The 26781-nt window shown below is 40.8% G+C and overlaps 3 protein-coding genes across 5 annotated transcripts; all 3 read right to left on the bottom strand.

The window, feature by feature from the left end:
• Nucleotides 1–2341: 2341 nt before the first annotated feature.
• LOC120058374 (zinc finger and SCAN domain-containing protein 22-like) lies at nt 2342–3840 on the bottom strand. The gene is made up of 2 exons (XM_039006999.1): nt 3600–3840; nt 2342–3351 (listed from the first exon to the last, which is right to left on the bottom strand). The coding sequence occupies exons 1-2, from the start codon at nt 3772–3774 to the stop codon at nt 2405–2407; spliced, it is 1122 nt and encodes a 373-aa protein (XP_038862927.1). The 5' UTR covers nt 3775–3840; the 3' UTR covers nt 2342–2404.
• A 9662-nt stretch (nt 3841–13502) lies between these two features.
• On the bottom strand, nt 13503–15432 carry LOC120058367 (zinc finger and SCAN domain-containing protein 22-like). Its single transcript, XM_039006986.1, has 2 exons — nt 15194–15432; nt 13503–14930 (listed from the first exon to the last, which is right to left on the bottom strand). Exons 1-2 carry the CDS (start codon nt 15366–15368, stop codon nt 13984–13986), a joined length of 1122 nt encoding a protein of 373 aa, XP_038862914.1. The 5' UTR covers nt 15369–15432; the 3' UTR covers nt 13503–13983.
• A 317-nt stretch (nt 15433–15749) lies between these two features.
• On the bottom strand, nt 15750–26164 carry LOC120058351. 3 transcript variants are annotated; one of them, XM_039006964.1, is made up of 13 exons: nt 25808–26164; nt 24889–25283; nt 23374–23578; nt 22885–22998; nt 22711–22764; nt 22476–22599; nt 22304–22365; nt 18977–19025; nt 18778–18839; nt 18379–18578; nt 18208–18272; nt 18038–18135; nt 15750–17843 (listed from the first exon to the last, which is right to left on the bottom strand). In XM_039006964.1, exons 1-13 carry the CDS (start codon nt 25974–25976, stop codon nt 17650–17652), a joined length of 1791 nt encoding a protein of 596 aa, XP_038862892.1. In that variant the 5' UTR covers nt 25977–26164; the 3' UTR covers nt 15750–17649. The 3 variants fall into 3 exon arrangements, with proteins under 3 accessions (XP_038862892.1, XP_038862901.1, XP_038862883.1); XM_039006973.1 differs by lacking the exon at nt 22711–22764; XM_039006955.1 differs by having other exon boundaries at nt 22476–22764.
• Between the last annotated feature and the right edge of the window lie 617 nt (nt 26165–26781).

Consider the following 26781-nt stretch of genomic DNA (forward strand, 5'->3'; position numbering starts at 1 on the left):
ATAGATGTCAAATACTGACTGGCCTGGCTAAATATGTATGTATATATGTATTATAAGTACTTAGATTAATTAGTTGTATTAGTAGTGTTAGCGGTAGTTTTTATTAGTTGTAGGCCTATTAGTAGTTGTACAAAACTTTTTTATGCAGTTAATGTATGTTTTTTATTATTATTATAATTATTGAATTATTAGATAGTAGTTGCCTTGTTATTATCATTACTATGTATTGTCTGTTTTGTGTATTTTTCATTTGGACTTGAAAAGGAGAAATAATTCAAGTGTACCATCTAGTGTTCAAACATAGTATTACAACAACATTGGTGAGGATAGGTTGTCTCCAACAACAGACCCACTGATCACTCTAGCTTGTTGACCTGATGTGACCATTTGTTTTATTCAGTAACAGACATTCAGAAAGAAACATTCCAACACATACTTAATCAATATGACAGAGTTAGTTTATTTGCAGTGAGACCAAACAGCTCCAACTGGAATCATCAAGAGGAAAGAAAAGGGAATAACACCAAAATTAACATGATATTTCTCTCAAACATAGTTAGTGACACCTAACACATAGCATGTTATTGATCAGCTCTCTTAAATCAATTCAAATCAATGCAGATATATGGTGCCTCAGTTATGGGTGCGAAACACATCACACATTCTATAACAGTCTAGTCTTACAATTGCAGTACCTTCGGAATGTGTTCACAAACCCTTGACTTCTTCCACATTTTGTTGTGTTACAGCCTGAATTTAAAATGAATTAAACTGAGATTGTGTCACTGAACTACACACAATACCCCATAATGTCAAAGTGTAATTTTGCTTGTGTCATTTTATTTTTTGTTAGTAGTAAAAAGTTAAACGCTGAAATGTCTCGAGTTTATGGCAAGCCTAAAAAGGTTCAGGAGTAAAAATGTGCTTAACAAATCGCATAATAAGTTGCATGGACTCATTCCGTGTTCAATAATAGTTGTTAACATGATTTTGGAGTGACTACCTCATCTCTGTACCCCACAGATACAATTATCTGTAAAGTCCCTCAATCGAGTAGTGAATTTCAAGCACAAAGGGAGGTTTTTCAAAGCCTCACAAAGAAGGTCACCTATTGGTAGATGGGTAATAAATAAAAAAGCAGACATTGAATATCCCTTTGAACATAGCGAAGTTATTAATTACACTTTGGTGGTGTATCAATACACCCAGTCACTACAAAGATACAGGTGTCCTTTCTAACTCAGTTGCCGGAGAGGAAGGAAAGGGCTCAGAGATTTCACCATGAAGCCAATGGTGACTTTGAAACAGTTAGTTTAATGGCTGTGATAGGAAAAAACTGAGGATAGATCAACAAGTTACTCCATAATACTAACCTAAATGACAGAATGAAAAGAAGGAAACCTGTACAGAATAAAAATATTCAAAAATATTTCTGTTTGCAACAAGCACTTAAGTAATACTGCAAAACATTTGGCAAAGAAATTAACTTTTTGTCCTGAAAACAAAGCATTACGTTTGGGGTAAATCCAACACAACACATAGCGGAGTACCACGCTTCATATTTTCTGGCTGCATCATGTTATGGGTATGCTTGTCATCAGCAAGGGAAATTTTGGGGATAAAAAGAAACAGAAAACAGCTATAATCACAGGCCAAATCCTTTTCAACAGACACTGGGAGACAAATTCACCTTTCAGCAGGACAATAACATAAAACACAAGGCCAAATCTACACTAGAGTTGCTTACCAATACCACATTGAATGTTCCTGAGTGGCCTAGTTACAGTTTTGACTTGAACCTGCTTGAAAATCTATGGCAAGACTTGGACATGGCTGTCTAGCAATGATAAACAATCAACTTGACAGAGCTTGAATATTTTTTTAAATAATAAAATAAACAAATACTATCAAATCCAGGTGTGCAAACTCTGAGAGACTTACCCAGAAAAAAACTCACAGCTATAATCGCCACCAAAGGTGCTTCTGTAAAGTATTGACTCAGGGGTGTGAATACTTGTGTAAAATAGATATTTCTGTATTTCATTTTCAATACATTTCAAAAATATATTTTCACTTTGTCATTATGGGGTATTGTGTGTACATGGGGGAGATTTAAAAAAATATTTAATCCATTTTGAATTCAGGCTGTAACAACAAAATGTGGAATTAGTCAAGGGGTATGAATACTTTGAGGCACTGTTACTGTAGAATTAGTAGCACTGAAAATAAGAAATATATTTATTTATTTCTCTTCCCAAATGCTGGGCACTTTGAGAACAGAAGGCTCTGTCTATCTAGCCTCGTAATTACCAGACTGATTCTGTGGTAGCGAACCAGATCAGGCAGCTTGCGAGGTTACGGTTTATCCACTCATGGACTCTTTCCACTCCAAGTTATCATTATTCTACCTCCCTTGGATGTGAGTTCTGAGGTGTCTCTTGATCTGGCTGGACTGACTGAATCCTTTCCCACAGACAGGACAGGAGTAGGGTTTCTCCCCCGTGTGTACCCTCAGGTGGGCCTTCAGGTGGGCTGACTGGTTGAAGCGTTTACCACACACGTAGCAGCGGTAAGGTCTCTCTCCTGTGTGAATCCGCTGGTGTTCCCTGAACTTCCCTGAGTAGCTGAAGCTCTTGCCACACACACCACAATGAAAGGGCTTTTCCTTAGTGTGAGAACGCTGGTGGACCTTGAGGTAACTGGTAGAGGTGAATGACTTCCAACAGACTGTGCACATGATTTGCCTGTGACTAGTGTCACCACTGTCTGGTACTGTGTGGGATGGCATGTGTGCCTCCAGTTGGGATAGCTCACAGAACACGGCTCCACACTGAGTACATGAGTGTGTCTGTGTATCCTCCTCTGGTCTCCTTTCTAGATCTCTCAGAACAATAGGAACACTTTCCGTGTTCTCAGTGTTCTGACTTTGTGTTCTAGAAGAGTCTGGACTTACTTCAGAGACGGGCTGAGACTGAGGGGAGTCACTGGTTGGTTCTGATAGTGATACTCCATAGCCATCAGGTTCTGTTTTGATCTGTCCAGTTGTGTTGGTCAGTAGAGACTCCCTCACACGGTTCTCCACAGTTTTGGTTCTGGAAAGATGTGAAGGCTGAGGTCGGTCCTTATAATTTTTCACACAGGGAGGAGTAAATATGGAGTCTTCTTTGGTATCAGACTCCGGTACTTGATGCTGCTCTTCCTCTTGACTGGTCCCGAGTTCACCATGTTCCTCTTTAATCTGTGTGGGCTCTGCGTCCTCCTGGCCCAGACTGAGCCTCCACTCCTGGTCACAGTGCTGTTGTTCAGGGGGAGTTTGCGGCTCTGAGACCCAAGAGAGAATGGACTGAGGCGCTGGGGGAAAGAAGACAAATTAAAATTGAGATCAATGAAAGTAATGACAGTTGTTGACGCTTGATTGACAAGACCACCACTGCGTTCGCTTAGTGTAGTTTGTTCTGGGAATGGCATAGGTAGCTATGTGTCTATCTCTGCCATACAGAGTCAAATTCTGTAGAATACAATGTAACACGTTTCTAACTATGTAGATAACTCGTGCAGATGAGAAGAAAGTACAGTCGTTTAGCAAGCTTGCTACATACCCGGCGGTAGGACCGGTGTGATCAAGTGTCGTTTAAGGTATTGGTTTTCTCTCTTTGTCCGGGATATTTCTTCCTGGTACTCGGAGATCGTGTCTGCGACAACTCTTAGTATCTCCTCAGCAGCTTGCATGAGACGCTCAGTTAGATACACATTCAGATATTGGAATTTAGTCATTGTTGGACGATTTAAGCTGGCAAAAGATCTTCCCAAAAATCCACGTAGAACTTGTTGTCAAACATAAACGCTGTACTGCACGGACGTGACGTCAGCGCGCTAGGCACATGTGGGCGGGTTCATCATAGAAATGTACTGAACATAGAATGGATCTTCAATCTATATCGATTTCTAGATCTTCAAACAAACGGAAAATATTTTATGCATCACAATACATCACCTTAATTTTCAATGCCTTTGATATACAATAATCTAATATTAGTCTTCTATATACCGGTACAGTATACAGCAGATAATAAATCAAACAGTTACTGTAAATCGAGGCATGCATTTTTATTTTATACCAGAAGTCAAATCTTTGTACAGTATAACCTCCACATAAATGTTAGGGTGAAAAAAAAGGTTGTATTTATTAATTATTATATGTGCACTTTAGTGGACAGTACGACCAGGGCGGACATATTGATTTGGAGGCCCAGGCAGAGGCCAGTCTGCAGACATTTGGATCATCTACATTTTAAAAAGACTAATAAATTCATGTAATAAAACACCTTCACACTAAATCCATTATTATTTTAGACGGGTCTTAAGAAACAAAATGTAGTCTATTTCAGAAGAACTGAATTGCATACTCTGAGTTGTCCTTATGTTATCAGGGGTGGGCAATTCCAGTCCTGGGGGCCTGATTGGTGTCACAGCCCCAGCTAACACACCTGACTCCAATAATCAACTAATCATGATCTTCAGTTTAGAATGCAATTTGATTAATCAGCTGTGTTTGCTAGGGATGGAGAAAAAGCCCCCAAGGAGCTGATCTGGCTATGCCATATGGCTGTGGGCTACACTAGTTCATTTAGCAAACAAGATTTGCTTAGGATTCCGTGGCATTATTTTACATTATTTTATAGTATGAAGAATACAATTGAACAAAGCTGAATAAAATAGAAAGGATATTTTCTCCAAACGATTTGAGGTGCACACATGCAGCTATTCTGTGTTGAGCAGTTAACAAAGAAACAGGTACTCCTTTTTAATACATTGTAAGGCTGCATGATGAGACTAATGATGATTAGAAAACAGTCGCTTGAAAGGCATGAGCTCTGTTTTTTGTGTGCAGGCTGTACACACCTCATCAGTCTCTCATTCACAATTTGAGAAGCACTTGATAATGCATCGAATTTCCGGTGGCATCCCCTTTGTGTGGCCAAAATGCACCCTTAAAAAATCCATGCCTTTTGCAACCCTTCTCCCTGAGTGCTGCCTGCTCCGAAGCACTTCTCACTCACATGGCTGTCCATCACGTGATCTGGTCTTTATCACAGGCTACAAGTGAGGACAGACACAACGGCTTATCCAATTCCTCTTTTAATAGAGGCCATCACTCCACTTTCTCGTGTAATTTCATAGCATATAGAAATGTTGCGCAACAGGAGCTCATGGGCTCTTGTGAAGTGTTTGATTACATTTGCATTGACGTCAGAGTGATTAGAGGGACAATAGAGTGCTGAGTACCGGGCAGTTAGCTATCTTGGTAGACTACTAATGACCGTCAGAGCTTGAAGATGCCTAATTACTTTGACTAAACGGTCATGTGGAATTTGACTTCATGACTCGTGACCGCAGGTGTGGCAGTAATACAGTCACTGCAACAGCCCTAGGTGGACTCCAATCAAGTTGTAGAAACATCTGAAGCATGATCAATGAAAACAGGACGCACCTGAACTCAATTTCAAGTCTCATAGCAAAGGGTCTGAATGCTTATGTAAATAAGGTATTTCTGTTTTTAATACATTTGCAAACAATTCTAAACACCTGTTTTCGCTTTCTCATTATGCGGTATTGTGTGTAGATTGATATTTGTCTTTTTCTTTAATCCATTTTAGAATAAGGCTAAACCGTAACAAACTGTGGGGAAGGGGAAGGGGGCTGAATACTTTCCAAATGCACTGTATGTACAGTTGAAGTCGGAAGTTTACATGCACTTAGGTTGGAGTCATTGAAACTCAACCACTCCACAAATTTCTTGTTAACAAACTATAATTTTGGCAAGTCGGTTAGCACATCTACTTTGTTCATGACACGAGTCATTTTTCCAACAATTGTTTACAGACAGATTATTTAACTTATGATTCACTGTATCACAATTCCAGTGGGTAAGAAGTTTACATACACTCAGTTGACTGCATTTAAACAGCTTGAAAAATTCCAGAAAATTATGTCATGGCTTTAGAAGCTTCTGATAGGCTAATTGAAATTATTTGAGTCAATTGGAGGTGTACCTGGGGATGTATTTCAAGGCCTACCTTCAAACTCAGTGCCTCTTTGCTTGACATCATGGGAAAATCTAAAGAAATCAACCAAGACCTCAGAAAAATAATTGTAGACCTCCACAAGTCTGGTTCATCCTTGGGAGCAATTTCCAAACGCCTGAAGGTACCACGTTCATCTGTACAAACAATAGTACGCAAGTATAAACATCATGGGACCACGCAGCCGTCATACTGCTCAGGAAGGAGACGCGTTCTGTCTCCTAGCGATGAACGTACTTTGGCGCGAAAAGTGCAAATCAATCCCAGAACAACAGCAAAGGACCTTGCGAAGATTCTGGAGGAAACCGGTACAAAAGTATCTATATCCACAGTAAAACGAGTCCTATATTGATATAACCTGAAAGGCTGCTCAGCAATTTTTCTGCAGGTACCGGGTTACCTTCAGACGAGTCCCGTGAAAGTTGTGGGGGTCGTAGAGCAAAACCGAGAACAACCCCGTGTTCATGAGGGTCTCATCTTTCCATAGGGGCGTCATATTAGTGTGTAGCGGCGTTCGGACGCTACAGAAGTTTTCGTGAGAAGACCGATTTTCGGGATGTCTCCTGATCTGAGAAACACTGCTGTAGCTCTGCCACCTTCTACAGGTTGTCACTAGTACCACAGCCACAAAGTCAACATTGGCTATGTCGAAAAAATGCATCTGCAGCGGAAGGGGTCGTTACCACAGCCACAAAGTCATAAGTATGGCTAAACCCTGCATAGTTCTACAATGTCTCTTCTGAAAGTTAGATTTTAAAGCTAAACCTAACTTTAACCACACGGCTAACCTTATGCCTAACCCTAACCTTAGCTCATTTTTGTTTTCATGAAAAAAAATATCTCTAATTTAAACAGAGATTTTGATGGGGATTATTTTCTATATTTGTTTTATGCCTCGAGCGTAGCACGGGGGGCCTCATGCGCAAAATTCGTATTATTTAAAAACAATTGCCCATCTCTCATGAGGCCCCTTAATGTGAGGCCTGAGGCAATTGCCTCTTCTGTCGAATGATAAGTCCACCAGTGATTAAGACTCAGTTGATAGTAAATATGTTACGTTTAATATTACAGTGAATGGGTACAGTAGGTGTAAAACATAGATGGCACATCCTTTATGAACAAGCTCTTATTAAGGTCTTACTAAATGTGGGGAAAAAATATTACACTGCTCTGAAAACTCAAACTCCTCCTGAGATATTTACTTACTAGAAACTATTTGAATATCAAACTCACAAAAATTATAATTATACAATTACACACACATGTACCTTTCTCTCTTCCATAAAAGGTACTAATTTTGATGGCAGACAGTTTGGAGAGAAAAAACAGGAAGAGAAAGTTTGGTCAAACACTCATTGAAAAGCCCAGAATGTCCTCTCAACGGTACAACAGGACTTAACCCAGTGGCATGTCACCTCAGAGATACGGACAAAAAACAACTGTCCATTAGATTGGATAAAAATGAATTGCTGGGTCTCTCAGGAGGATAAAATACAGTCTGTCAAAAATTGCTAGCTCAAGGCAAAATTGCTAGTCTCTTTGGCCATGACAAGGAGTGAGTGTTTAGCTAACACTTAGCTAAATTTTAACATTCTGTCATAAAAAATTATAAATGAGTGACTATAGTAAGTGCCAACCCATAACAGGGTTGATGATTTCTTAAATCAGGCATAAATCCACTTGTGACAGTGGGAATGGAAGGGAGTGGCAATTGAATGCAAGCATTACAACAACAAAAATACATTGTTAAAACATTTCTACTCTGTCTATCTATGGGTAACAGGGTTGACGTGTTATGCTTGACACGCTCAGTTTTCCACCACAAAATGGCTGATTTATTTTTTGAAGTAGAACCAGCTCTCGTGCTTTTACTCTATGATTTGACTATTAGATGTTCAATGTTTATTTTGATAACAAATATTTAAAAAGCAATAGTTTCACCATATTAAAATGAGAGTTCAGTTCAGACGGAAATATATCACTAATTTCATGAACAAAATGATCTTCAGACATGATTTTGTCAAAGCAACAAAATAACTAGGACTTTACAATGATGGTGAAAACGTGGGGATTAAGTGGGTTAAAATCTTCCTAGTAGTGTTGACAGAGGGACATGTCAAAATGCTGAATTTAGGCACTTTCGCAAGCCTTTATATAAAAATTATGAGGTCTATATTAAAGGTCACTACATTTAATATAATAGGCTTTTAAAATTCAATATTGGAGCACAGTTTATACTTAAATATCAAAGGGAAAAGCAACTATTTTGATTGAACAACCCAGGTGTTAGCATAGATGACATGGAAGTCTGTTTAAGCTGTTAATGCTCTGGTTCTTCTTTCAATAAATATGCTTTTTTTATTGAATTCCATTGTCCTCCAAGTGTTGCTGAATCTCCTCTCTCCTTCAGTTTGCTCCTCAATTCATGTGCCTTGGTAGGAAAGCGAGGCAGTGATCCCTTCCCTTTGCACTGTGTCTGCTCTCTTGCCAAATCCTTATGGAATTGCCATGTTAAGCTTGACAATGATAGCAATGGACTTGGCAAGAGCACAAACAGATTTGGGACCATAACATCTCTCTCTCTCTCCCTCCCAGAGCTGGAGGGTTGATCGATGCAGAGAAAAAGGGTTAGACAGTAACAGTGTGTATGGCTGAGATATGAGGTGATGACATCAGACTAGTGTGAAGTGTGTGGGTTTCCTATCTGAGGGAGGGAGGGGGGGGGGGGGGGGGGATACAGGGAGTGACAAGAGAGAGAGACAAAGGCAGAAAAATAGAACAAATAACAAAGAGAGAAATGAAGAGAGCTTAACCGCCCCTGGAGAATTCATATCTCCTTTACCACCAGAGAACCTGGATAATGAGAGTAAATGAGTCAATGTTTTCACCTACCACAGACAGGGTTTACCACAGAATACTGTGGCCACATAACACTTGACAGTAAAACCTAGCACTGTCTCATCTTCTACATCCAACCAGGATGGGGGTCAATTCCATTTCAATTCATTAATTAAATCAAATTACAATTCCATTGAAAAGCATTGTAGAGTATTGGAATGTCTGTGTATTTCCTGAATTGGACCCAACATTGCTAAAAGACCAACAGAATATACTTCCCCACATCATAACAGGAGCACAATGTCCTGTTTCCCGTTTGGTATTCTGTTTGCTTCTTGTTGTTCTGAAAAACCAATCAATATACAAAGGGGGTAAAAACAGTGATGCAATACGTTACAGCCAGCAATATAGTAGACACATAACACTTCACAGTAAAACCTATCACTGGCTCTTACTTTCTATCCAAGTAAAAAATACTAACAATACAGACACAGAATATTTACTACATTATAACATGTTTGCATGGTCTTGTGTCCAAAATACAGATGCTGTCAAATACTGTATATTGGCACCCTTGCATGACTCACTATTTCTTCTCAAATAAATGTAAATTTAAAATACTTTTGATGTTTACATGTACACAGGATCAAGAAAAAAAATGACCTGAAAAAAAATGACCTGGACAATTATTCTTGTTTACTGTGTAATGTATCTCCCCTGTGGTAAATTGCAGGTGCCTACAAAGTAAAAATAGGCCATCAACCAGTTTTGAAAGAAAAAACAACAACATTCCGCTCCATTGTAAAGTGCAAGGTTGCCAATATAAAACAAAACCAGTATACCTTACATTCAGTCTGCAGCTCCATGGAGCTTGGTGCACCTCAGTGCAGTGGGCTACGGCCTATACTACTGCTGTGGAGGCTGGGGGCAAAGGTCAGAAAGACCAGGACAGACAGACACAATGAGTACTCACTAACTATTACCCTGCTCTCTGTTCTCTCTCTGATATCTATGTTCTCTCTGCTCTCTCTGTTCTCCGTAGGAGTCACTGGTCAAGCAGAAATTGTTGGACTGTGGCATCACCTTTTATTTCAATATACCTCTTTATTTAGGATGAAAGCATGACGTTGAAATAATGATGTTAATTCAAACATACCATTTTCCTATCAACTATCTAATCAAATCTAAACTTCAACAATTTCAACCACCCAATTGAATATAGGATGAAAAATATTGTTAATGTTTCCATGTACAATTTTCCACGCAATTTCAACGTATACATAGTTCTGATGATTTATGTTGAAATTAGATTGTAACAACTTGTTAGTCAGGTTAAGTCAATGTATTTAAGCTGAAGTTTTACCCTAATTTCAATGTTTACAATGCTGGTTGAAATGAGATGAAAACAGTACTGGTTGATGACTTTATTCAAATCCAATGTATTTCCCACATTGATTCCATGTCACAATACGTTGCCAAATAACATTGAAACAGAAATGAATCACCCAGTGCATGCCCAGTGGGTTAGTCCTTCTCTGTTTTACAACACCGTGATAAACAGTTCCTGAAACTTTTCCCTTCTCTTCCCTGCAGGTATATGATGAGTATCTCCAGTGTAAGGGAGGCCCTAGAGGACATGGTGGGAGTCAAGGAGAGGAGTTACAGCCAGTTGACAACCTCCCTCACCGCGCCGCGCCTCCTTCTGCCGCTCAGATCCAATATCTTTTACAGGGTTCGTGTGTGAGGCCCTTCATCCTACGCACAGTGCACAGCACACCAGACCTGGGTTCAAATACTATTTGAAATCTTTTACGGTACGATACCATATACTTTATTGTCCATTTACAGGTGTAGGATATTAATTTGATCACTCTTCCCACTTGGCAAAAGCTGGTCGAATGAACGTTGTTTCAACGTAATTCCAACCAAAAAATGTTCATGTGATAACGTTGAATCAACGTGGAAAAACTGAGTCATCAACGTAATGGAATTTTGCCTTTCCCCCCCCCCCCAACTTTTAACCTAAATCCAATGACGTGGTGATTTTTTTGTTGTTGATTTCACATTGAATTCAGGTTAGATAACAACTCAACCAAATGTAAATCAAAAGGACATGTTGAACTGAAATCTGTGCCCAGTGGGTTTTGTTGCTGAGAATTTACCTGCACCACACAATGCAGATGAGCTTTGTGATTTACATAAGTTCACTGAAAACCCACAATAACATATGGTTATATTAACAGCATTGCACTTTTCATGTAGTGTACTTTTGGCCAGCCAATAGTCTAACTACCAATCAAGCAATGGACTAAATGTTCAAATCCTGTTGCTGCAGGATTATTTTGTGACAATTTACTGTAGGTCAAATTAAGATCTTACATCTGTACATGGAAATTAATTTTGTGAAGTCAGTATACAAATACACAAACACAACACACTGTAATACAGGCAGTACGGAAAACTGGAAAGTTCGTACACAAGTCACACACATTCAAATTCTCTGCGGCCTACTGTCTGACTGTCTATTGGGCCTGCATCTGTCCTATGTCCCACTTCAGCAGCCTGATGGCTGCCAGAATGAAACTTGCCCTGCTCCTATTCTTGCTGAACAGTGGGACTTTATATCTCCTTCCTGAGGGCAGCAGCTCAAAACATTGGGCAAGATTGTGTCTGGGGTCCTCTATGATGCACGTGGCCTTGTCCTTTGCACATTTATCATGGATAATGAATTACTTCTTTGAGCATTTGTTTTTATTGTTCCATTGCACTAGGCAAGCTCAATGAAACACAGCTAAATGATTTGAAATTATTTCAAATACAATTTGAATCCATGTCATGTCAGCTCCCAACCTACACAGCTGCAGCTGACCACATAATACCATCAGATTTATACCTAACTCTAACTGAAAGGCTATAAACTGACTGTTACAAAATGTTTCAGTTTGTTCTGGATGGAATCTGGGGGCTGGAACTGAAAAGACATCTGTAAGTCCAGTATTTTCATTTCAGGTTCCTTCAAAGCTATCGGAAGGCAGGATAAAATCATGTCATTTTTCTTACACAACCTTCTCCTTTCCAACCTCCTCCTTCCTATCCTCCCTCACCTCCTCCTCCTTCCTATCCTCCCTCACCTCCTCCTCCTTCCTATCCTCCCTCACCTCCTCCTCTTTCCTATCCTCCCTCACCTCCTCCTCCTTCCTATCCTCCCTCACCTCCTCCTCCTTCCTATCCTCCCTCACCTCCTCCTCTTTCCTATCCTCCCTCACCTCTTCCTCCTCTTTCCTATCCTCCCTCACCTCTTCCTCCTCTTTCCTATCCTCCCTCACCTCTTCCTCCTTCCTATCCTTCCTCACCTCTTCCTTCCTATCCTTCCTCACCTCCTCCTCCTCCTCCTTCCTATCCTCCCTCACCTCATTCTTCCTATCCTCCCTCACCTCTTCCTCCTTCCTATCCTCCCTCACCACCTCCTCCTCTGTTCTATCCTCCCTCACCTCCTTGTCATCTTCTTTCACCTCCTCCTTCCCATCCTCTCCCCCAGGTCACTCATTTGTCAATAACTCGTGACATTTAATAATTATTTCACCATTCTCAAAGCAGTTTGCAGACTCTGGAACAAATCAGCTAGTGAAAAGGTAAGCTGTTCTTCTGAAATAACTGAATTCCAATACAAGGAACATTCTAATGGTAGAATATCCATGTATCTGATGGCTAGAGGTCCTGTTACACTGAATACATATTTCAAATGTTTTATGTATGTAAGTCTGGGACTGAAACAGATTACTTACTTAGTCTTTTTCATTCTGGGCGGGACAAGAGACTGCAACAATCTTCTGCCATTTGAGTCTGTCTTGTGCCCTGTCCCATGAGAGACCCAGATATGATTTAGTTATTATTTGTAATAATGACAGACAGCTCAAAATCAAATCAACTAGGCTGAACTCAGGAGGGATGCCTGTACTTTCCATTACAGGGATGATGAGGCTATCAACTAACATAGCGTAGCATGAATACTCCCCCTCATTTGACGCTGCTGTCTGCACAGCGGCAGTTATCGTTCTGATTAGCTCTATCGAGGGGAGGGGGTATAATGGCTCAGCTTTATGATGGCATAATGATAAATAATAACACTGGTTAATGGGGTGAAGATTCATGGTGATTGCCCCCCTGCAATGTCAAAGTTGAGACCCCTTGAAGTAAACTTATTTCTTGCACAAAGAAACTAATGAGCTAGGTAAGCACTGCCTTATTCAACTATGGCTCTATCATATATGTCTAATATAGGAGGGACCCTACTAAAACCCTGTAATGTATATGTATAAACTTCAAAATAAGTTGGGTTCTACATTTTACGCTATGCTGCTAGGCAGGACCTACAAGGAAAATAATATTTAACATTGTAACACTTTTGTGGAGAAATAATTCAAGTGTACCATCTAGTGTTCAAACATAGTATTACAACAACATTGGTGAGGACAGGTTGTCTGACAATAGACCCACTGATCACTCTAGCTACTTGACCTGATGTGACCACTTGTTTTATTCAGTAAAAGACATTCAGAAAGAAATGTTCCCACACATACTTAATCAATATGACTGAGTTAGTTTATTTGCAAGAAGACCAATCATCTCCAACTGGAATCATCAAGAGGAAATCAAGGGAGATAAAGAGAAATATAATGTTAATTTTGGTGTTAACATAGTGTCACCTAGCAATACAGGGGATGAGCCCAGTCTTTTCATAGCATGTTATAAAGCAGCTCTCTTAAATAAATTCAGATATACGGTGCCTCAGTTATGGGTCCGAAACACATCACACATTCTATAATCCTCTAGTCTTACAATTAAATGTGAAATTTGTAGCACTGAAAATAAAAATGTCTATCTCTTTCTCTTCCCAAATGCTGGGCACTTTGAGAACAGAAGGCTCTGTCTATCTAGCCTCGTAATTACCAGACTGATTCTGTGGTAGCGAACCATTGAATGTAAGCTTGTGAGATCAGGCGGCTTGCAAGGTTACTGTTTATCCACTCATGGACTCTTTCCACTACAAGTTATCATTATTCTACCTCCCTTGGATGTGAGTTCTGAGGTGTCCCTTGATCTGTCCAGACTGACTGAATCCTTTCCCACAGACAGGACAGGAGTAGGGTTTCTCCCCCGTGTGTACCCTCAGGTGGGCCTTCAGGTGGGCTGACTGGTTGAAGCGTTTACCACACACGTAGCAGCGGTAAGGTCTCTCTCCTGTGTGAATCCGCTGGTGTTCCCTGAACTTCCCTGAGTAGCTGAAGCTCTTGCCACACACACCACAATGAAAGGGCTTTTCCTTAGTGTGAGAACGCTGGTGGACCTTGAGGTAACTGGTAGAGGTGAATGACTTCCAACAGACTGTGCACATGATTTGCCTGTGACTTGTTTCACCACTGTGTGGTACTGTGTGGGATGGCATGTGTGCCTCCAGTTGGGATAGCTCACAGAACACGGCTCCACACTGAGTACATGAGTGTGTCTGTGTATCCTCCTCTGGTCTCCTTTCTAGATCTCTCAGAACAATAGGAACACTTTCCGTGTTCTCAGTGTTCTGACTTTGTGTTCTAGAAGAGTCTGGACTTACTTCAGAGACGGGCTGAGACTGAGGGGAGTCACTGGTTGGTTCTGATAGTGATACTCCATAGCCATCAGGTTCTGTTTTGATCTGTCCAGTTGTGTTGGTCAGTAGAGACTCCCTCACACTGTTCTCCACAGTTTTGGTTCTGGAAAGATGTGAAGGCTGAGGTCGGTCCTTATAATTTTTCACACAGGGAAGAGTAAATATGGAGTCTTCTTTGGTATCAGACTCCGGTACTTGAAGCTGCTCTTCCTCTTGACTGGTCCCGAGTTCACCATGTTCCTCTTTAATCTGTGTGGTCTCAAGGTCCTCCTGGCCAATACTGGGGCTCGACTCCTGCTCACAGTACTGCTGCTCAGGTGGACTTTGCTGCTCCGAGACACAAGACAGTATGGGCTGAGGGGCTGAGTGGAAAAGACGACAACAGACATCATGTAATGACAGTAATGACAGCCTCCAAGGAATCATGAGACAGACTTTCATCAAGTAAATGACAAGAGACCAAGCCTACACTTTGGCTCGTGAAACGGGATGCTGTCTTCCCTATAGAGTACATTGTCAAATACAATTCGGGTGGGTTCTTTAACACACTAGTTAGCTAGCTAAGCAATATAAGGCCTAAATAAAATGGGAACTACACTAGCTAGTTCGCTAGCTTGCTACATACCCAGCGATAGAACTGGTGTGTTCAGTTGTCGTTTCAGGTATTTGTTCTCTCTCTTTGTCCGGGCTATTTCTTCCTGGTACTCGGAGATTGTGTCTGCGACAACTCTTAGTATTTCCCCAGCAGCTTGCATGAGACGCTCAGTCAGATACACATTCAGATATTGTAATTTAGTCATCGTTGGACGATTTTAGGGGCAAAAGATCTTCCAGAAATCCAGGTAGAGCTTGTTGTCAAACATGCACGTTGCACTCTACGGAAATGACGTCAGCGCGCCAGACACGTATCGGCGCGTCTACCATAGAAATGGAAGACCGTACACTATCTTTTATCTTTATCGATTTCTATGAGCAGAATATGCATCACATCTTCAAACAAAGGGAGTATATCTTATCTCAGTAAACATTAATAAATATGCAGCAAACTACATAACTTTCAGTTGTAATCTCTTTGATATACAATCATGTTATAGTCTACTTTACTATCCATTATACTGCCTGCACACATTTTTCCCTTTCACCAAATATATTTCAACCACATACCACACGGTGACTAACTCAAGGCATGCATTTTATTTAGAACCAGAAGTCAAGGCTTTGTACATTATAAAATACTACTTCCCATCATTCATTCCAAAAATTCATTTTCATCATAACTTAAACAGATAACGTAATCCTAAATTCAATATTTAATATTAAATTGTTAAATTCAAAAAGGCAACTAATGATGATATATACAGTGCATGTATAATAAATGTGAAACGTAAAAGCGGAAGGTGGCTGAGGGTACATCAGGCCTACAGTAAAGTTGGTGTTAGCCTGGATGCCATGCCAGTCTGTCTGCTCTCTTGCAATGTTCTTATGGAATTATCATGTTCGGCTTGACAATGATAGCAATCGACTTGGCAAGAACACAAACTGATCTGGGACCAGGCAGTACCTGTTTCAGTCCGTTTGGTACAGTATTCATTTTGGCACTATTTTTTAGATTTAGTCTAATCTTAGTCAGTTTGACTAAAATATAATTAAGTCTCACTCACACTTTTGTTATTTGAATAATGATTTTGTATAGTTTTTTTTGTCAACTAAATGCCCTTTAGTCACATCACATTTGTATTGCCTCATTAACCTATAGTAAACATAAATCACAGACTTCCATGTGCACAAACATACATAGCCTTGTCCTACAAACATTTTTCTGCAAAACATCCTATTGTCTTCCCAACAGCAGAAATATGATAAACATATTTAAGAATTAACTGGCCATGTAAATTCCTAATTCAGCCTACATAGATATTACACATTACATAAAAAACAAACAGACACAGAAGCGCAGGGAGGGATGGTGGGAGGAGAGAAAGTGAGCGAGCGAGGCACTATCACGTATTGACACAGTAATATGGGTTGCAACTCCGTCACATCATTGTTCTCACCGTTCCCCAGACGCCACACTGATGTCAGGAAGTAGAAGGGGGGTTAATGACCATTTCGCCCAGTGATGTAGTCAAGTCATTAAACCTCAAATCCCAATCGAGTCCCAAGTCCTCAAGTCCGAGTCACGAGTCCCTATGGCTGAACTCCCAAGACCCAGTGCTCGAGTCCTGGTCCTAGTATTATGAGTCATATCTTTTGAATGGTAATCTCTCAAGCCATTTTCTCTGAGGAAAAGAGGGAGTCTTGGCTACGTTGACTACAGAACCTGGCTATGAAATGCAGTGGGGAAAGTGGGAGGGTTGAGCGAGACTACAAATATCAAAGACAGCCTACTTTTCTAAACTCAAGGGAGCTAGACTGTTGTTTTACTATTAAACTCAATGCTGCTATTGTTTTTCATTTCATAAAGCAGCTTGTGTTTCTTAACCAGGCAAAGGGTAGCTAACCAGAAGGCTGGTGGTGACTGGTTAGCTACGAGGAAGCAAGAGAGTCGCCTGAGCGATGTGTATAATCAAAGGCAGAGTGGAGCTGGTCTGTCCACACTCATTGCTTGCTCCCCCCCAGCTCACCAGGTGATGTGTAGGCTGTGTGTGCCAGGTGTGGCAAGTCCTTCCCACTGCTAATATTAATTGTGCTTATCACTGAAAAGCTCTCAATCTCTCCAAAAACTATTGTCCAGTCCACTTATCTGATTTTAGTCAGATCATTTATTCTCGTCCAGTTTTAGTCAACTGGAATGAAAAATCATTTTAGTTTAGTTCTTCTTTTCTGGGTCTATTTATTCAGTTATAGTCTTGTCAATTGCCACTGAAAAATAGGTGTTTGCCGAATATTTTAGTCACTCTTTTTGTTGACGAAATGAACACGGGTTTGGTGCCTACTAGTGAATACGACCCAGGTAGAGTAGGAAGGTAGCCTGGGTACCAGTCTGTGCTATCATCCCACTCCTTGGCATGACAATGAGTGGCAAGGAGAATAATAGTACAAACAGACTGGTAAGCAGGCTTGAAGGAAGGTGTCCAGGCATTAATAGTCTTGCTCCTGTTTGATGTTGATGTGTTGCTGGATGTGTTGCTGTCTCTGGGTATGGGGGACCTGGGGTGACTGTCTGGGGGGTCTGCCTCCTCCTCCACGTCGGTCTGGGGCATACTTCAGTACGTTGGCCATCAGGTGCATCACAGCAGACTCTGTGGCGTACGGGTGGGTGATCATGATGCTGTCTGAAAGGTTCAGAGAGGAGAGAACACAAGATCAGTGGACATTCAATCGCATTAAAACGGGGCATCAACAAGGAATATATGTAATACTTCTGCAGTAAAATGATCATCGATCACCACCATCATCATCATCGTGGTCTGACAAAGACTTTCAGATCGAAACATTGCAATTAACTATTGAGTCGGGTAACTCTTACCAATAATGATTTTGCTAAGGGAGTGTGTGAGAAAACTCTTCTTGGTTCCTTTCCTTCCTTTCATGTTGAAGGTACTCATCAGTTCATTGGTCATCAGCCTAAAAAGAGAACAGAGTCAGTATTTCAGCATTCCAAAAGTGTGTGTGTGTGTGTGTGTGTCCAGTACCAACCTCTCCATCACCCTGGTGACATTTTCCCTCAAGGTGTTCCCACCGATCCTGCTCAGGAACTGTTTCTGAGAAACATATAAAGGCAACTACTTATTTTGTGTACATTGGGGTTCCAACAACACTGTCATTGTAATGCTAGCTTATCACTCAATGCGCTGCAGATCCACGTACCATCTGGGCAGCTACCTCAGGAGGCTCTAGAACTTTCTCCAGGTTGGCCATGTCCTCGTAGGTTCTGCACACGTCAAAATGGAAATCTGTTCCAGAACCCCTAGAACCACCCCAGTGTTCTAGAACTCCCACCCTTCCTCCTAGATCCCACACTGACTGTCTGATGTCCACCAGCAGACCCAGGACCTGCTCCTGGAACTCTGGAGATGGAAGTCACAATGTGTTACAATGGAATCTTTATTGGTTCCCAGATTCAAATTAAACCTACACCTGGATTGAAATGCATGCTAATGGAGATGGCTTTTAAATCCTGAAATAGGTGTAATCTGGGTCCGTGAAACAGGCCATTATGCATTTCTGTGTGACTGACAAGATTGATTAAATAAAGAGAATACTCACGGTCATTTGGAAGAGGAAAACTTTGGGTTGAATTCAGCAGGTTTCCCATCATATCCTGTCCACTAAAAACACACAAAACATTTTTCAAAGGGAGGACATCTAATTCCACAGCACTTACATCAGAGTGTGTTCTTACTTCCTATCCATCTGCCTTGGCATTAGTAGTGCAAAGGTTACATTGTTCAGCTGCAGCACATACCTTAGGAATGTTCCCTCTCTGGACTGAGAGGTTGGAAAAACAGCATCCCCTAAAAAAAGAAAGAGTGGAAATACCAAGAAAGTAATTCACATACAGTAGGTTTATGTATTCTCTTCCAACTATATACAATTGAGTAAAACTTGTAACGTATTAATATATATTATTAAGAGTATTAAAACCCTCCTATCTATGTATTACGGCCATTGAAATGTTAGCTATTAACAATAATATCAGTGGGGTTAGAAAAAACAAAAGGTGTCATTGTACGCTGATGACCCTCCATTTGCCCTTTCAAGCCAATGTTGAGATGTCTAGGGTTTCTTTTGGAATATTCAGATTTTAAATGTGCAGTTTTAACCAGCCTCGTGTTTTTGGAAAATCTTCTAGAAAATGTCAATTAAAAAATATCCAACTTATAAGAAAGGGTTACTGTGAAATGTATTATATAGATTCTTGCAAGATGAATGTTCTCATTAAAAAAGGATTTAATGTATAACTTTAATTATCCTACGTGTTTTGCTTATCATAAGAATTGTTGTTTTAATAATTCTTGTGTGACTCCCACTTTGTAAATAGGAATTGTGGAGTTATGTCACACAGCTAACAAAAATATATGGAAATGTCTGCTCTACCAAAAATTACAACCAACTAATTGCAGAATTACCACAAAAATGTAAGAGGAAAGTGGAAGGGGGAAAAAGTAGAGAACTTGTCTGCCGGCCCTGCATTAAAGACAATAATTGGTTAAAGAAAATCGAGATAAATAAAAAAGTATACCAGTTTCATTTAAGGACGAACAATTTTACAGCTGTGCCATATAGATTGCAAAATAGTTGGGAAGAGATTTGACGTATCAATTTATGAACTGATACACAAAATGACGCCGGATTCAAAACTTAGAATTTTTATATTTCAATTATACAAAATTCTTGCAACCAATAGAATGTTATTTATATTGGGGATACAACCTTCCAGCTCTGCAGATTTTGCTGCGAAGAGACAGAATCATTAGACCATTTGTTTTAGTACTGTCCATATGTAGCTTGTTGATGGTCGCAGGTCCAGCAATGGCTGAAGAATTGCAACATTTACCTGGCGCTAACTATGCAGATAGCACTACTGGGTGATCTGAAAAGTCATAATCAATCGATCAATAATATAATAATACTTTTAGCAAAAAAAAGTATTTTTAATTTACAATCTGTAGAAATTATAAGAATAGAAAGGTTCAAAACTTTTGTGAAACATCACAGCACAGTTGAAAAATATATGGGGGGAAAAAATCCAATATGGATGGTGTTAAGAGATAGATGGGAGGGGTTGAATGGAGCTGAAGGTTGGGACTAATAACAAATAATAACAAGATAACTAATGTCAAACATACTGTGTCCGTAAAACGCATATAAATTCTGAACTTTAGTGAAAGAAATAGATGAGAGGTTGAGGTTAGAGGAAGGACAGGAGTAAAAACAAACAACATATAACTATTGTAAAATAAACCTGTGCCCATAAAATGTATATAGTATGTATAAGCTGGAAGTAGAAGACTAAGCGTTAGGGGAGGGGTGGTAGAGTTAGAAAGTAATAAAGGAAAATATATTTTTAAAGGTGTATATACAGTACGAGTCAAAAGTTTGGACACACCCACTCAAGGGTTTTTCTTTATTTTTACTATTTTCTACATTGTAGAATAATAGTGAAGACATCAAAACTATGACATCACACATATGGTATCATGTAGTAACCAAAAAAAGTGTTGAACAAATCAAAATATAGATTATATTTTAGATTCTTCAAAGTAGCCACCCTTTGCCTTGATGACAGCTTTGCACACTCTTGGCATTCTCTCCACCAGCTTTAATGAGGAATGCTTTTCTGACATTCTTGAAGGAGTTCCCACATACTGAGCACTTGTTGGCTACATTTTCCTTCACTCTGCGGTCCATCTCATCCCAAACCATCTCAATTGGGTTGAGGTCAGGTGATTGTGGAGGCCAGTTCATCTGATGCAGCACTCAATCACTCTCCTTGGTCAAATAGCCCTTACACAGCCTGGGGGTGTGTTTTGGGTCATTGTACTGTTGAAAAATAAATGATAGTTCCACTAAGCGCAAACCAGATGGGATGACGTATCACTGCAGAATGCTGTGGTAGACATGCTAGGTAAGTGTGCCTTGAATTCTAAATAAATCACAGACAGTTTCACCAGCAAAGCAGCCCCACACCATCACACCTCCTCCTCCATGTTTCACGGCGGGAACCACACATGCGGAGATCATCTGTTCACCTACTCTGCGTCTTACAAAGACACGGCGGTTGGAACCAAAAATCTCAAATTTGGACTCATCAGACCAAAGGACATATTTCCACCGGTCTAATGTCCATTGCTCGTGTTTCTTGGCCCACGAGAGTCTCTTCTTATTGGTGTCTTTCAGTAGTGGTTTCTTTGCAGAAATTCAACCATGAAGGCCTGATTCTCCTCTGAACAGTTGATGTTGAGATGTGTCTGTTTCTTGAACTCTGTGAAGCATTCATTTGGGCTGCAATTTCTGAGGGTGGAAACTCTAATGAATTTACCCTCTTCAGCAGAGGTAACTCTGGGTCTTCCTTTCCTGTGGCGGTCCTCATGAGACCCAGTTTCATCATAGCACTTGATGGGTTTTGCGACTGCACTTAAAGAATGTCTTAAAGTAATGATGGACTGTTGTTCCTCTTTGCTTATTTGAGCCGTTCTTGCCATAATATGGACTTGGTATATTACCAAATAGGGCTATCTTCTGTATACCACCCCTACCTTGTCACAACACAACGGATTGTCTCAAACGCATTAGAAAGGAAAGAAATTCCACAAATGTACATTTAACATGGCACACCTGTTAATTGAAATGCATTCCAGGTGACTACCTCATGAAGCTGGTTGAGAGAATGCCAAGAGTGTGCAAAGCTGTCATCAACACAAAGGGTGGCTACTTTGATGAATCTCAAATATATTTGGATTTGTTTAACACTTTTTTGGTTACTACATGATGTGTTATTTCATAGTTTTGATGCCTTCACAATTATTCTACAATGTAGGAAATAGTAAAAATAAAGAAAAACCCTTGAATGAGTAGGTGTCCAAAGTTTTGACTGGTACTTTACGTATATGTATTTATGTGCAAAAAAATATATTGGGGATTGGATGTGATGTAGCTTCCATCAATGTAATTGTCTGCAATCTATCTGCAATATTAAAGCTGATCTACCTCCTAAAAAAACATATAATAAAATAATCCTCCTATGGGCAACATTCACACAGGACCATTAGACAGCCTTTGTTTCTCTTACATGCGTCAGAAGAGTGTGGTCCCTCTATGAGGTAGCTCTCCTTGTTGAGTGCGTCGTCAAGGCTGTAATAACAACAAAAGAGGCTGATCAGAACACATACAATGCCTCAAACTGACATAGAACACTTGTGTGACAAACCAATGGGAACACTGGTAGATGTAGTGAAACTTGCCCTCTGAGCTCAGACGGATCCAGCTGAGGTTCTGCTTCTAGAGCTCCAGAACTCTCCTCCAGGGTTCCAGATTTCGTCATCACTCTCCTCTTCAGAGGAGGAGAGTTTGATGATCCTGACACACCTTTGGATAAACAGGCAATGAGTACAGCTACAGAATTGTGTTCCATACATATGGCTAGTTTAGTGAAAGTACAACACGGTGGCCCAAAACATTCTCTAAGGATTCTGTCACCTGTGTGTATCCTTCCATCTCCACTGGGTCCTCCTTGAGGTATCTGATCAGTGCCTTTTGTAAAAGTTGATTGAAATCAAATGTTCGTCAAACACACTGTTCTACAGAAGCAATCCTAATTTATCAATGTCTATGTTAAGGCTGTCTCACACTGACTGGTAACGTGCCCCTCACCCGTCCTCCTCTTCCTCCTCCTCCTCTTCTTCTTCTGCGTGTTGGGCTCACTGTCTCCGTTGTCAGTGAGCTCATCACTGGACCTACTGTAGCCTTCACACTCTTCCAGAGATTCTGAAACCATACAGGGTAGCTAGAACTCAGATTCAGGCTACAGCAAAATTAAGGCAGTTCTATACAATTAAAAACATTACGTTACACAACAGATTTCTCAACACATTAAGAGTGTAGCTGCAGCTTCCCTGAGAGCATTCTGAGAATTGGTAGTTTGGCACAAATAAAGTTAAAGAGGGATATGGGATCATAAAACAGTTATTATTTAAGTCACTGAGGTGACACACTACAAGGAGCTTATTTACATTTCACATGTATTACTGCACTTGATTTTCTGAGAACTTTAGGGGAAGTTCTTTAATAAGGTATTTAAACATCAAACATAACCACTAAAAACTCAACATCGTGTATGTGGTAGGTAAGATGCTTCAGTACCTGAGAATAGTTTGACCTTAACAAGGTCATACGTCGTCCAATTGGCTCCTGGCTTGTGTCTCTCTTTCAGAGCTTTCCTCCCATTGGCTGGAGGCCACAGGACCTTCCTGCCCACCACCCAGGTACTGGGAACCACACCCTCCACCTCCTCCTGGCCTTCCCTCCACACCGCACAGCACCAGAAGTCATCTGTGTTTTCATAGTCCTGGAACCCACATAGGAAGAAAAGATAAACATGCACTCTTTTATGTTTATTATAGTTGTTACCAATGGTTTTTCATTTTCAGGTAGAACATCACATAATTCAGGCAGTTGAGGGGGTATGAGACCAGAGTAGTTGTTTGTTGACAACATCCTGTTCCCAGGATAGATTCTATGTTCTATTGTTCTACAAAGTTCTAGAGTTCTACATACTGAGCTCGACTAAATTAATATTTTAAGTCATCCGACTTAGCTGATTTTCAGCAGTTATGAAGCTGTCCCGCTTTGGAGGGTTGCTTCTTTCCGTTGAATCACCAGCTTCGCTCATTCACCCAACTTTTCACCTTCTAACATCTTCTTGACATCTAATGTTTTGAGGGACGACAATCATCCAAACCTCCACTAAATAAAAACGAAAAATCTGATGGTTTGTTTCAAGAATTCTGACATTTATTTACCAAAATACACAACACAACAATGTCCAAAACATCCCATTTACATCCAACTGCCCAATAACTATTTTCACCAAAATCACATGTTGGTTTCATGCTTTAAAAATACAATAAGTAGTTTGGATGTTTATGTCCATTGACTTCCAAAATGTATTACAGAAAATTCTGTTTCAGTACTTGTAGGCGTAACAATGTAAAAATACCTTTTGACAATTGCTTTACATAGACAATGCCATTGAGGTAAAATGCTTGATTAGACACATTATTATAAATAGCTAGTCTAAACTCGTAAATAGCTAGCCTAAACATTTTCAAATCATTTCCTACACTGAAATGGATTTGAAATGGAGTTATAACCCCTATCTTGTACATTTCCACTTAAACATCTACCGCATCTCCCTCATAGGCCCGGTAGGAACGGCCTGTCCCTAGAATGTGTTACAAGGTGTCTTTTCACCTTGTTGGACTGACTGAAGCTCTTCCCACAGACGGGACAACTGAACGGTTTCTCACCTGTGTGGACTCTCAGGTGTACCGTCAGGTGTGCGGTCTGATTGAACCGTTTTCTACAGATATGGCACTGATAGGGCTTCTCCCCTGTGTGAATCCTCTGGTGACCTTTCAATCTTCCCGACGAGCTAAAGGACTTACCACACAAGCCGCAGAGAAATGGCTTCTCTTTCATGTGCATTTGCATGTGTGCGTTTAAATGGCCCATATGTCTACAGGGTTTCCCACACACCTTGCAACACAATGCTGTGTTGTGGTGATTTTGAAGGGACTGTTCCATGTGTAGCGGTATCTGTAGCGCCTCAAACCCTGACAGTAGTCCTTCACCACCTTCCACCCCCATCATACTTACACTGTTCTCACTCTGTGCTGCCGAAAGGTCAAGGTTCACTGACGAAGAGAATGTATTGGGGTCACTTGACGGATCAAATGGACAAACACCCAGTCCTTCAGTCTCTGTTTTGATTGGTTTGGATGTTGATGAGCTGGACAGAGAGCCTCCCTCTCTACTCTCCCCGGTGTGAGTTTGGAACTGACTGAGTGAGGTGTGTTGAGGTGGGTTCTGATCATAGTCATCGTTTCCATTGGAAGGAGTGAATCTAGACTGAGAGTCCGGTCCTCTAAACTGATTTTCCTCCTTTCTGGTCCTTCCCTCCTGTCTCTCCATAGTCTGCCTTGGCTCTGGTTCCTGCTTTTGCCCAATGCCTCCCTCCTCCTCAGATTCTACAGGAGCAAAGGGCTCTCGGTCTGAAAGTCAAGAAGGGAAAATGTAGTGTTGTTAGCAAAGCACCTTTACTTGAGCTACCACACAGTTCTGAGTTTGAGTAGCTAGCTATTGAGGAACAGAATACACAGAATGTACTGACAACTATGTTCTTTTCAAGGAACATTTTTCGTAGCCGGTTAGGAGAGCATTTTCCCTAAACCTTTTCTTAACCTTAACCTCAGTCTCCTAACCTGCTACGAAAAAGTCACTTCCGTATCGACGTGGCGTGAAAAGTGTTTCTCGATTTTCTAGGCATGAATGCTAACGTTAGCTAGCCGTCTCTCTGACTGCACTGCAGAAAACAAAGATACAGTAGCTACATTAGCTAACACGCCAAGCTAGCCACTGGCATATGACACAGTCATAGTTGGTTAGCGAAAACAAAGCACATTCATAACGGCATATTTCAGAACAAATACATAGCTAGCTACATAATGTGTGCTCATTATCCTCGTTAGTACAGTTTGCTATTCAAATAACGTAGTTAGCTAGCTACATTACTAACCTGGCCATGGAATCCCAAACTTGCGTCTCAATTGATCATTCTCTCTCTTTCCCTGGATTATTTCTTCCTGGTATTCTAATATTGTCTCTTCCACTTGCTTATATATCTCTTGGGCGGCTAACATCAACCGTTCGGTCAAAAATACATTTAGAAACTGTAATTTGGTCATTTTGAGGGTCGATGGCAACCGGGGCACATCCACCCTAAATAAACACAATAAACCAAACGGTTTTTGAGAATGTGACGCTTTCTGGTGACGCAATCAGAAAATGACTCGCGGTTACAGTATGTACACCTGCCGCGTTCAAAAACAACTGGGAACTCGAAAATCTGGGAAAAATCGTTGTGAATGGTCATACAGCTCAAGAATCCCAGTCACAAACTCGGGCATCTTTCTAGAGCTCCGCCTTCCCGACTTGAAAATCAACGACGTCATGATTTGAACTGGGTTTTTTTCTCCTGAATTCCCAGTTGTCTTGAAAGTGTAACCGGTGTGAAATGGCTAGCTAGTTAGCGGGTGCGTGCTAATAGAGTTTCAATTGGTGACGTCACTCGCTCTGAGACCTTGAAGTAGTTGTTCCCCTTGCTCTGCAAGGGCCGCGGCTTTTGTGGAACTATGGGTAACGATGCTTCGTGGGAGGCAGTTGTTGATGTGTGCAGAGGAGCCCTGGAAGGGGCGAGGAGAGGGACGAAAGCAATACTGTTACATTGGTGTCGTGACCCGGATCACTGGTTGCTGTGGAAAAGGAGGAGGTCAAAAGGGGGGTAACTGTCACCGGTGTGACATGGCTAGCTTGTTAGCGGGGTGTGCGCTAATAGAGTTTCAATTGGTGACGTCACTCGCTCTGAGACCTTGAAGTAGTTGTTCCCCTTGCTCTGCAAGGCTTTTGTGGAATGATGGGTAACGATGCTTCGTGGGAGGCAGCTGCCGATGTGTGCAGAGGGTCCCTGGTTCGAGCCCTGGAAGGGGCGAG

Source organism: Salvelinus namaycush, chromosome 2 (genome assembly GCF_016432855.1).
Source record: "Salvelinus namaycush isolate Seneca chromosome 2, SaNama_1.0, whole genome shotgun sequence".
NCBI classification, from domain to species: Eukaryota; Metazoa; Chordata; class Actinopteri; order Salmoniformes; family Salmonidae; genus Salvelinus; species Salvelinus namaycush.